General features: G+C 37.0%; 1 protein-coding gene across 1 annotated transcript; it reads right to left on the reverse strand.

The window, feature by feature from the left end:
- Nucleotides 1–3,192: 3,192 nt before the first annotated feature.
- Nucleotides 3,193–11,689, reverse strand: ARMT1 (acidic residue methyltransferase 1). Its single transcript, XM_031060820.1, has 4 exons — nt 11,211–11,689; nt 10,440–10,681; nt 8,837–9,002; nt 3,193–7,845 (listed from the first exon to the last, which is right to left on the reverse strand). Exons 2-4 carry the CDS (start codon nt 10,472–10,474, stop codon nt 7,078–7,080), a joined length of 969 nt encoding a protein of 322 aa, XP_030916680.1. The 5' UTR covers nt 10,475–10,681; nt 11,211–11,689; the 3' UTR covers nt 3,193–7,077.
- Nucleotides 11,690–12,434: the final 745 nt, after the last annotated feature.

A 12,434-nucleotide genomic window follows, 5' to 3' on the forward strand; every position in this document is an offset into this window, starting at 1 on the left:
TTGGTTTGGGGGTGTTTTTTTGTTTGTTTGGTTGGTTTTTTTTGGTTTTTTTTTTTTGCATTTTAACATTTACTTGATAATATTTGCTCACGTTTTCTCTCAAAAAACAAAAAAAAAAAAGTCCGAAGAGGCGAGCAGAGCAGATGGCAGCTGAGCAGCCTCTCCTGTTACCCTGTTACCCAGCCAGGGTTTCCTTCTCCCCCAGAACCTGCCAAAGGAGCACCCCCGCAAAAGCAGCCTTCCTTGATGGCTGCTGAACTGCCTCCAGCTGAAAGAGCACCTCCTCCTCTTCCTTCTCACCTTTCATCCAAATAAAGTGGATACAAATAGGAAGAGAGGAACTGAAGGTTGCAGTAAAAGTTAGACCTGTGGGTGCATGGGAGCTGCACATCATTTTCTCTGAAGACCCTGTGAGCTTTAATCAGCCTCTGGGGACAGTGCCATCGTGCACCATTTCTGTACTCAAAAGTCCAAAAGTACTTTACCTTTCTCAGGAATGCTGACTTAATCACGTTTTCGAGAGAAGAAAATGAAGAAGCTAGGGATAGTACTAATTTTTCTTGTCCTTGTCCCTGTGTGCCTGCTACTGTTTCACTGCTGTTGCCACGGACACAGAAACCCCCAAGCACAGGGGGGATTTTGCTGGCGTGGATCATACTGCTCCAGGGTAACCTCATTCTGCAATCCCAATTTATTAAGTATTTTTGATGAGTTAAATTTATTCTGGGCAGTCTTACATAAACCCAGAGGAAATCTGGCACATTTTTTGCTATCCACTGCAAATTTGAACAAAAATATCATCTTGGATTTGTCCAGCATTTGACTACAGCCTAATCCATCCTACTACTGGAGGGGTGTGCACATGCAGGAGTAAATGCTTGTGAAACTTTGTCAGAACTCTCCTGAGCGTGTGCTTGAGCACAGTTCCCCATCTCTAGTCCTGCAGTGCCACAGCTGGTTAGGGAGTTACACTTTAGCTGCTTCTACACCCTTGGTGATAGGGAGGGAGTGCTTATACAGCTCTATAGCACACATCTCTGAAGTTATTTACCCTTAAAAAAAACCATACTTTATTCTGATGAACAAGAGTAACAAGAAAAGAGACGAAAAAAGGATGAAGAAAAGTAGAAATGCCATGTAACACCGAAAAACAGCAGGTGCAACACACACTCTTCAAGCCATTTGACTGAAAAAAACTACCTTACTACAAAATGCTCACACTTTAAAATGCTTTACCCTTGTTTGCTAGGATTTAAAAGTTGAGTTCTCAAAAGAATTTCATGTTTCTTTTTCCTTAACAGGGACAGGAAATAATTTAGGAAGGGTTCATTTGGGATTTTTATTCTAAATAATTTCAAGGAGTCATTTTCATTAAACAAATTAATGTTGTGTTTCATAAAATACATGGAAAGGATGTTCTCAGCCTTTCTGAGCAAATAATAACAAGAATCTCTTGAATGTAAGGGCCTAATAAAGCCACATCTATTTAAAAAAAAATATTTTAAAATTCCTACAAACTTTCCCTTCTGTGAAAATGCTCAGTGTTGAGAAAAGATGCTAAAATTGATGGGTATTATGAAACCCCAATTCCAGCACCCAGTACATTCAAAAATGTACCAGCTGATATTCTGTAGGTGTCTCAATGAGAATGGATGTGTAAAAATAATTTCAAAACCAAAAGTCACATGATGATGTCCCCAGGAACCACAATCTTCTGAAGTAACTAACCTGGTTTTACAACTTTGGACTTCCCCCCTGGACAAAGGGAGTGGTGCAAGTGCAATGCACATATGCGGGAACTAATCAGGCTTGGGAAAGTGGGAATCTGTGTAAGGGAAAGCTGCTGGTGCTGATGTATTAGGTTGTTTTCAGTTTGAGGAACTTAACCCAGACACAGAGTCCTTGAAAAGTCGAAACTCAACCCATGCAGCTATTTTTCAAATCCACTGTATGTGGATCTTAGGTTTCCACATATGTATGAAAACTCCCTGATTTGCCCCAAGCAAGGTAGTTCCTGCTAATGCTTCCATCTCAATCCAGCAAAGCAGCAGCAAAACGTCCAAGGCCCAATCTAACATCATGGATGCAGTCAAAGCTGTGTATCCAATATATGACAAAAGCACTCAAGTGTAGGTCTAATTCAGGATTACCTGAAAACAAGACTACAACCAACCATGGAAAAATGGCCCTTCAATGCAAGTTGCAGGCCCTTCTCAGTCTGGAGGAATTTACCTGTCTCCTAATTCCCTAACCTTAGCCCAGGGGCACACACACTCCTTGAGTGCTCCTTCAGGGAGCACTCCTGGACTCAAACCTTTTTTCCTGAATGGTTCTGCCTTTTACAGAGGTCCTAGACTAAAATTAACAATTATATGTGTATATAAATAATCTAGGACCAGAACTCAGCACACTTCCTCACCTATGACAATTAATGATACTTTTTTGGGAAGTGGGAGATAAGAGATGAAACCTATTCCAAATGCAACTGCATGAAATGCATCATCAGTCCCTTCATCAGCGTCACTTGGAAGGCATCAGCCTTACCATGGTAGTGTGAGACCAATCAATTAGTTAACATTAAGAAAGCAAATTAAAAAGCCCATATCTTGATGTATCTTACCTCAGCTTTTAATCTGTTACTTCATCAGACTTGGAAGAAGTAAGCAGAATCCCAAGAAAAATAAATTTCTACAAGGATGAAAATTTTTCTTCACAGGGAGTTTGAAAGATTATTATTATGTCACTTACTGAAAAGTGATACAACAGAAGCAGCACACAAGTACTGAATATGTCTATTCATTCTAAATTATCATAAGAGGACATTTTATATTTCTTTCACAGTGGAAAAAAGGCCAGATGAGCTAAACCTCAAAAAAGGACTGTAAATAAAAACCCTTCTCACAACATGTCTGAAGAATTCACAACTGCAAAGCTGAGGCAGAATGTGGATTAATCCATAAACTAATTTGTAATTAATGTAAAAACACATGTAAATGGACTTTTTATTTTCAGGCTGTTAGAAACAGAAGTATATCAGCAAGAATAAAAATGTACAGAAGTTTTCAAAACCTTTTTTAGGAAAAAAAAACCAAAACAGAAGCAAACAAGAAATCATAAACAGTCCATGTTATAGGATGTTTTCCCTCACATGTGTTCTGCCACTAGCATATGAAGAAGAAAGAAAAGGACCACTTTTACCAGTACATTCTCAGTTTTATTTTAAAATCCTTAGATAAGTGTTAGGTGAATTTCAACTTACATTTTGCTTTAAATAAAAATAATTATAAGCTTTTGTTCTGTAATTTTGGGTAAACAGAAAGCTGGTAAGCAAACAAACTTTAGTGAAAAAAAACCCAACAGTTCTGTACAAGATTCCATTTTGGAATTTTTATTTTAGACACAATGAAGGGTTTCTTTTTAGATTAAAACCATTTCATAGAGTAATTTTCATGCAACAGAGTAAACTTTTTTCCTATGCTGTTTGACAGCACAGGAGATAAATGTTCACATGGAACAAGCTGTAACCATGAATGCAAATAACACTATGAACTTTAAAGAAACTGTTTCAACAACAACAGTTAGGGTTTATGGGACATCAACAAGGTGTGTAAACCAAAGTGTTTTGGAAATATTTTAGTTTACAGTACGAGTAACACCAAAATATTTCCATTTTTGTTGGAACACATGAAGCACCTATCACTTCTAGAAGTGATTCTGGAAATGACATCATCAGCTGCACCAACCTTAGTAAGTACCAGATACATTGAAGAGATATGAAATAATTTTTAAGGTTTTGAAATTTTAACAGGAGTACAAGTAGCGTAAAAATTAGAAAATTCCTTATTATTGTCCTGTCTTGTTACAGAAGAATGTTTTATGATACCTATCTCTCGCATCTGTATCTTTCAAAATCTCATTGAATAAATACGCTTTACAGGTTTATGCATAAGATCCATTTCCTAAGAAAAAAATTCAGGAACTAAGACCTGAATTACTTTAAATTGGCTTCCTCAGCCACTGAAATAGTACACAATAACAATGTCTGACTTGCATAAAATTATATAATTTATTTCAATATTCTTACAATCTTCTACTCATACAATCAACTTATTTTCCACATCAAACAATTTCTTTTAAGAAATCTTATATACATAAGAAATTATTGTAGATATCTTACAGGATAACTTACCAAGTATTCAGACAGATGTGTGTAGTGGCTTTCACTGTGCCTGTGGCATTATGTTCCTCCTATTTCCTCAACAATGAAAGTCATCATCAAAAACTGACTTACAAATACAGTCGCTCAAAAGTTAAAAGACAAAAATAAAAAGTACAAAACATTTTTTTGTTGTGGTCCTCAGGATTACTGAAAACGCCTTTGGCTTTTGCCATAAATATTCAAATGGCATATGAAATGAAAATCTCAAAAATTTGAATGTACAAATCAGTAGCTCCTGAGTTACGCTGTAGAAGCATTTTGGGCAATCAGTTGTAACACAGATGTATAGAAGGAACTTTCAAGTAAAAAAAAAAGTTATATTACAGTACATGCTAGTTTTTTAACACAGACTTCAGGTTATGTTTTTAAATTCCACCTAAATGCAATAGGTTCATGTTGGCATTTCATGAAGCTGTATTACAAAAGGTAATTAACACTGAATAACTACAAAAGAGTTTCCTATTTTTAAGTAAACTGTAGCAAACCCATCAGAAAAACACTGTGCCTCACTGGAATATGTCTTCACAACTTTGTTGTGTCATGGGAGACTGTAACACTGCATTACAGCAACACTGATGTTATTTTTTCTTTTTTTCATACAATCAATCAAAATTTTACAATTTCACAACCAACAAACATTAAAGTTTGCTGCATATTTAGTTCTGCCTAGAGATAGCACTTTGCAATTACAGCTATAGAAGTCAAGCATTTGGAAGTTATGGCTGTACATTCCTTACACAGCCACATAGTCACACTGTATTACCACATAAACTTCTCTTTGTGAGGGGCAAAAGATGTAAAGTGCACTTTTAATCAACAGGAAAATAGAGAGATTTTTTTCAGTATGACATCATGTCATACATTAGCTTTCACATGCTAAGCTAGGAATTACATGTCTTGTAGTAATTTTCATGACTCAGTAATACTGAGCAAACACGACTGCATCTCCTAATTGATTTTGGATTTTGTAGGACTGTATTGGTCATTAATTCATATTATTAATTTACCCCAATCTGCATTGTGAGTTCCCAGAAGTAACAGCATGAAAGCAACCTGGGCACAGGGACACAGTAACAACCAGTAAAAAACTAAATCAAGTTTCTCAGCATGTGTAAGGATTGTGTAAGAGGCAAATCTATTTGTCAAGGGTGGCCTCAACAGTGACTTTCTTCTCTTGTTCACTATATTCCTTTAAACCTCTCCAGCAAATTAAGTCAGCACTTTACAAACAATCTGAGTACAGGCAAAGCAGATTTTGTCCCCAGTTGCTCTCTGAGCAAGGTATGATGTTCTCATTCCACATACTCCACAACTTCCATCTCTCTGTTCTTGACCCAAAGTTGTTGCTTCAAAATGCATTTCAAACAAGCTAATAGCATTTTCAAAGATGAGACACTGAGGCTCCAGTGCACAGATTCATCCTGTCGTTTACATATTTGATCAAAGCACTAAAGCTGGAGTGCTGTTGAGCTCTCTCCAGGCAGAAACCTTCAGCAGTCTGACCTTCAGCCTTCTTGACTAGATTTTTCATTTCTGCAGTTCAATCAGGTGCCTAAGGATGAGGATTAATTCACCCTGTAGGAGTACTAAGCCAAAGATACAAAGGAGATAAGAGCAGTAAACCCAGGCCTCAAAATTATAACCCTCCCTATAACTGCCTCATGAAATTCCCTGCATCTTTGCTTTTGAATACTTGACCTTGGAACCTTAAAATACCCTTTCATATTTAGGAAGAAGAAGATAAACACAAATGATCAAAGTCATCAGCATTTGGAACATATTTATCCACTGTATATATCTTTGTTGTAGGAACATAACAAGCAGCAGCTTTGAGACCAGGGCAGAAGAGCAGAAATGAGCACCTAACAACTCCAGTTAACAGGAACCTGTATGGCATATGCTTCTCTACCCTGTACTCCTCAGTGCAAATGGGGTTGTATATCCTCCCTAAAAATTAAGGCATTCTTCTTAAAAAACAACCAGCCAAACAATAACCCCCAAACAAATACATTTGAAAAACAAAGAGAATTACCACAACAGAAAGAAGCAGCAGTGCTTGAACCTCATACATACACTGCTGACAGGCCACCTGCAGATCAAGTCTGCATTAAATCTAAAGTCCAGTTAATGCAACTGCTTGGGTTTCATTTTTTTTTCTGTTGAAGAGGCTTTTCTCTGTGCTTCCTTTTTGGTACAGCTTTGTAAATAAACAGTATCTTCAATATTCTTAAAATGAGATTGTCCTTTCTCCCACTAATCTTCCTACCAGACGGGACAACTCTCCCATGGGCAAACTGGCTAGCAACATTCACTTGTGCTTTAAGATTGAAATTCAATTTTCAATTCTACATGAATGTTTACAAGCTGCTACCCAATAACTTATCCCTTAATGTAATGCTAACTATCCTCAAAACATCAAAAGAATCTGTCTGTAATTAACTTCTGAATTCTCTAAAATCCTAACTTTCGTGCAATGCATGAAATGACATGAAGCACAAATTATTCCAAAATAAGTAAATTCATGCTAATGTGGCACTGGGAAATTGTTTCTGACGCAAATTTTTCACTTGTCAATCTTTCATTCATTAAACTCATACTCAACTAAATATTCACGTTAAAGATCTGCTGACACGGGACAGTAAGAAAACAAAATGTATTGAAATGCAGATTGATTTACATTATGAAGACTGTTTATAAATATTTGCACAACATTAAAGTCTTCACAGGACAGAACCAACAAATTACTTGGGATGAAAAAGTGCAAACAAAAAAGAATCTTTACTGAAGCCAAGCATGGAACAGAGAAAATAATTAAAGTCAGACTTAATGTCTCTTTCAGAATATTACAAATCATTTAACTAGAGACCAGCATCAAACTGAATTACCCCATATTTTCCACTTACCATCCACTCAGGTTCAGAAGCCTGAATTTGCTCACCTTGTCCAGGTTTCAGGCCAACCTGAGTGTCACATTTCAATGTTCTCAAACTACAGAGAGGCGCAGGATGAAACTTATTCAAGGCTTGATGAAATGGGACACTGTATTCCCATTTTCTATCTCCTGTCAATTTTCTATAGTTTAGATCACCTTTGAAGAGAAGCAAGTTTGACTTCTGTAGCTCAGCATACAAGTCAGGAGCAACGTCACTCATATTGGAAAAATCATGTGGTAAAGTCCAAAACATGTGGTCACAGAAAACCCAAACTCCCTTTTTCAAATTGCCCTCCCAGTTTATCCCACATCTAGACATCCACATATGATTAGCTGACCCCAGTTGTCTAATAGTCCAGTTAAAATCATGCTTTGTGGTATCTGATACATACCATGGAATACTTTTTCCATGAAAATAGATTTCATCAGCTAGCTTTGACGACAACAAGAAATCAGCCAATACAAGATCACTTAAAAGTTCAAATCCAGCATTATCCAGGATTATGTCAACTCTAACATTACTTCTTTCTGTTCTATTTTTTTTGGCATTTACAAGTAGTGACCAAACTTTTTCCATATCATTCACTAAGATGTAAGGTACCATGTTTTCCAGGGATTGCAAAGGACTAGATTTCTGAGAGCTGTCTTCACCAGCTGAAAAAGAAAGGTCACACTTATTGCCCCATAATGACACCTAGAAGCAAAAAGAAAAATAAGAAAAAAAAATTACTAAGTCTCACTGTAGTTACATTCTCAACTTCACATACACTGAAGATTTTGTTCCCTTGTTTTTGTTTTAGGTGATAAAGGCTCTAACTCCAAATATTCTTCCAAGCTTTAATAAAACTCAACTTCTTGTACAGGTACCTCAACATAGACAAGATTTTGTGGAAGAAACCAAACAAAGCTCTGTATTTATACAAGCATCAAAAGTGACAAAGATGGAAGATTTAGATCAACGTAAACACATTGATCACAAAGCTCAAAACAGAAATATTCTCCATACTGCAATTCCAAAAAATATCAGTGGTAACACAGGAAAAGGAATAAAAAAAAGCAGATTTATTTTTTATTGCATGCATCCAAATAAGTATTTTAGATATATGTATTTTAAGTACTCACTAATGAGCCCTTTGTGAAGATTCATCAAATACTTGGAGTACACTGTTGCCAGCTACTGAACTTATTTGTAATCCTACAATACTTTGGGGTTTCTACCTAAAGGCACTGTATTCCAAGAATAATGCTGTTAAAAACCTTTTAAACCACTTCTGACCCAGACTGACTTCGAATTTTTTCTCCAAAGAAGTCTAAAAACATTTAAATTGACAACTAAAATTAACTGTTTTAAGAAATAATAGGTAAATATCAAAAAGGTCATCTGGAATTTGACTTAAAATGTTTAAGAGATATTTGTTTTAAAGGAAGAATTGCTGGGTTTTCATATACACAATGAAGACCAGCAGTTAATAAAAAAGCATTGCATTTAAAACAAGTACCCAAAATATAAATATTTTCAGAAAAGCAGCAATATAGTAGGGCTATCAGGACTTCATCACATTTTTACAAACAAAAGATCTATATTTCAATTCTCATATGAAGTTCAAATTCTTTATAACCTCAAATTCTTGTTTGTTTCATAGGAGAGATATTTTCAATTATTGTGTTAAGCACTATCAGTTTACCTGCAATAGCTTAAAAAGTTCCTCCTGAAGTTGCTTTTCATCCAGATCCTTGATGTTCTTAAGAAGTTCCTGAAAATAAGTGCATAAGGCAATAATAGCTTCTTGGGATTCAAAGAAATTTTGAGCCTTTCCTTCCTTAAATACGTCAAAGTTGTCAATAGGTGGGCTAAAAAGAGAAGAACAAATATGTTGACATACTTCCCACATTCTTCATTACAGCACATGCAAAGGAAGCTCAAAGGTCAGCTTCTTTAGACTGTACTACAGGCCTTAATTAGATTTTCCACTTCTAATTTGTCATACTAGATTTTCACATATCTCCATAGCAGCCTAATATTGCATTTTGCTAAAACAGACATTATGCAAGGCATCTTTATATAGCAATATATTCTGAAAGTGAACAAGTATTCAATCACAAAAACTCTTGGAACTGCACAGACAGTGAGCATTGTGAACTCCAATCTTCAGACAAGAGATTTAAAACTGTAACATACAAGTGAGCTAAAGTCAAGAAAAGCTGGCCTGATTTTAAATGTGTTACTGTGTGCTGGAGTGTACTTCCCATACCAAATTCTCATCCAGTTAGGAAGTTATTCCTATGGAAGTCTTTACTGGGATTCTGGAAAATTACCATGACAAATGACAATATAAAAATTATAGGCCAACTGATTATGAGACATATTTGCATGATGACCTTTCAATAAATGACTGAACTTCCATCCAAGCATATGCTTAAGAGCAACTAAACAATGGAGATCAAGCAAGTTAAAAGTTAAAAATGAAAAGTGTCTGCTCAGCTTTTTAAGTGCAATCCAGCGGATCAGCCTCATATTTGAAGCTTTTGGTTCAAGAGTTCAGATTACACAACGTACCAGTGCAAACTGAGTCCCATTTTTGTGTTTGCATCTCCACAACACTAAGGGTAAATGCAGTACTCAGGGAGCTTTCAAATTTTTTTGGCAGCAACGGGATCTTAAACTGTTCATTCCCACCCCATGACGTTGTACTGGCACATCTCCATGGTACCAGCACAACAAGTTTTTCCTGCCCAGTTATTTTTAACCAGTATCAGCTCCCAAAGTTTGATGCAACGCATGGGCTGCAAGCACTGCTGTAACTAAGAAGCTGGTGTAGAATGAACAACAGGGGCTGCTTAAGATGGGTCTACTGCTATAAGAAACAGTTTTCAAATGGTAACTTCAGATTGCAAGCAGCAACACAAGTTAGTATTCCCAACAGATTTGTGGCTCTCATATTCTGTGTTTAATGCTGAAGAGAAAATTCTAGACCAACAAACCTTGTAGAAATGCTACACAGTTTTCATATCTCAATTTACATTAGTCTGCAAAATCAAACTGTAGAGTCAAGCTCAAGAGTTTTCATGTAGACCAACTACCAAAACTGAAGCATCAAGCTTCAAATTCTGCTAAATATAAAAAGGTATTAATTTTAAATCTGATGTGCAAGCTGAGGAAAAAAGCAATATGGTAAAAGCTTAGGATCTTCCTTTATCTCACTCCTCAGCTGTCTTTCTTTTTCCCAAAGTAAAAATGGGAAAGAGCAATGCTTTGTGAAGTAGTATACCAAGCCAGTAAATACTTACTTCTGTGCTAATGCTGCATGAATTCTTCTATACATGTAACATTCTACGTACAGCCAAGGGGACTGAAACCAACTTGGTTCTCCATTTCCATTTGGTAAATTTCGTTGGTAGTCCAGGTATTGGTTCCACAGAGCAGCATCAGGCAACTCATCTTCCAAAGGGGTCACTGGCTTGTCTGTTTGCAGCTCATTCCGCAGTTTGGAGAGGAAAGATATAGCTCTCTTCTCTGCTTCAACACCCTTCTGAAAAAGTGGAGAACAAAAGTTCCTATTCTGTACCTTTATTCCTGTAGAGACATAGACCAACTGTTCATGGAATGTGCAAAGTTTTAATTGCCGTATGAGAATTCCTGACAAATCACTGCTTGATTCAACAAAATATATTTTGGTGAATAAAGCTCATTTCAGATCCAAGATCCTAAAATGAATTCCATATGGGACTTCTTTTCAGATTGGACTTTTTGCTAATTAGAGGTGAAGAGAATGTTAAAACACAGTCATGTTCAGAAGGTGTTACTGTCTATCAAACACTGCATCAACACAGACCCCAAGTAAGTGATACAGTTGCATAAGTGATAGATCAGAAGCAAAGGTTAGGCTGAAAGGTGTGTTACAGAACTAATCAAAAATAACTACTAGAAAGAAATTATTTTTTTAAAAATCAGACAAAAGGATTGAGAAAAACAAGCCTCACCAGTAAAAACAAGGCAGAGAAAAGGTCTCAAGGGCTAGAGGGGAATAAACATCAGGGAAATAGGGACCTCACTCTTACCTCACCATGTTCTTCAAAAAATTCATTTTTATGTCGATGCAAAGTATCAATAACTCTTGTGAGGATTTGGGGAAGTCTGTCTTTAATCGTAAAATATGCAACAGATCTAAAAAAGAGAGCACCAGTATTTTATTATTGTCAGCAAAGGATGAAATTGCTTCAATTTTTAAACACAAATGCAAGTTCTTTGCACTATTTTGGGCTGGGGCAGAGTTAATTTTCTTCACAGTAGCTGATATGGGGGTTATGTTTTAGATTTGTACTGGAGACAGTGCTGACAACACAGGGATGTTTTCCTTATTGCTGAGCAGAGTTTGCACAGAGCCAAGGCCTTTTGTGCCTCACCCCACCCCACCAGCGAGGAGGCTGAGGGTTCACAGGGTGTTGGGAGGGGACACAGCCAGGACAGCTGACCCTAAGTGACCCAGAGGCTATTCCAGACCATATGGTGTCATGCTCAGTGGAGGAAACCAGGGGGAAAGTTGGCCAGGGAGCCACTGCCTAGGCATCAGTAAGTTCATGGTGAGCAATTGCTTTCATTTCCCTTACTTGGTTTTCGTGGGTACTATTTCTCTTTGCTCTTTTCATTACGATTTATTCTCATTTCAATTATTAAACTGCTCTCAACGCACAAGTTTCCTCATTTTTACCCTTCTCATTCACTTCTCCCCACCCCGCTGAGCTATGTGGTGCTTTGCTTCCAGCTGGGGTTATAACACAACAGTATTAAAAGTAGCCCTTAAAGCAGTGGACAGCAAAACAAACCAAAACAAAACAAAACAAAAACCAAAAAAATAAAACAAAAAAGATTTCAAATTGGTCAGGTTCTTGTGCCTACTTTTCCAGAAGATTATAAGCAGCAGCCTTTTCAAGGAAGAAAAATCTGAATGACTGGCCCTGACAAAACAGCGAAAAATTGCACTTAATTCTAGGCTAAAACGCGACCTCTATTGCTAAGATACCCAGATGCAAAACCTGGGAAATGTAAAACTTTTTAGTTTAGCACAGATGTCTGTTCGAATTTTATCACATATCTCATCAAGAAGAAATGCCTCCATTATATACTTGATTTACATTTTCTCCAAAAGCTGTTTATGTACGAGGACAACGAGCAGAACGCGGTCAGCCGCACAGAGAGCGGCCCGGAGGACGATTTTTACTGTGACATTTCTACCCGCTGGGTCGAAGCCGCGGATCCGAGCAGCTGCACAGGGAGCCCGGCAC

Source organism: Geospiza fortis, unplaced genomic scaffold, assembly GCF_000277835.1.
Source record: "Geospiza fortis unplaced genomic scaffold, GeoFor_1.0 scaffold217, whole genome shotgun sequence".
Classification (NCBI taxonomy): domain Eukaryota; kingdom Metazoa; phylum Chordata; class Aves; order Passeriformes; family Thraupidae; genus Geospiza; species Geospiza fortis.

What these genes read in the sequence shown, in the direction of transcription:
- ARMT1 (XM_031060820.1), bottom strand. Translation starts at nt 10,474, where the DNA reads ATGTATAGAAGAATTCATGCAGCATTAGCACAGAA. An exon ending in CATGCAGCATTAGCACAGAA is followed by an intron (nt 9,003 to 10,439) that starts GTAAGTATTTAC and finishes TTCTCTTTTTAG; the next exon opens with CCCACCTATTGACAACTTTG. An exon ending in AACTTTTTAAGCTATTGCAG is followed by an intron (nt 7,846 to 8,836) that starts GTAAACTGATAG and finishes TTTTGCTTCTAG; the next exon opens with GTGTCATTATGGGGCAATAA.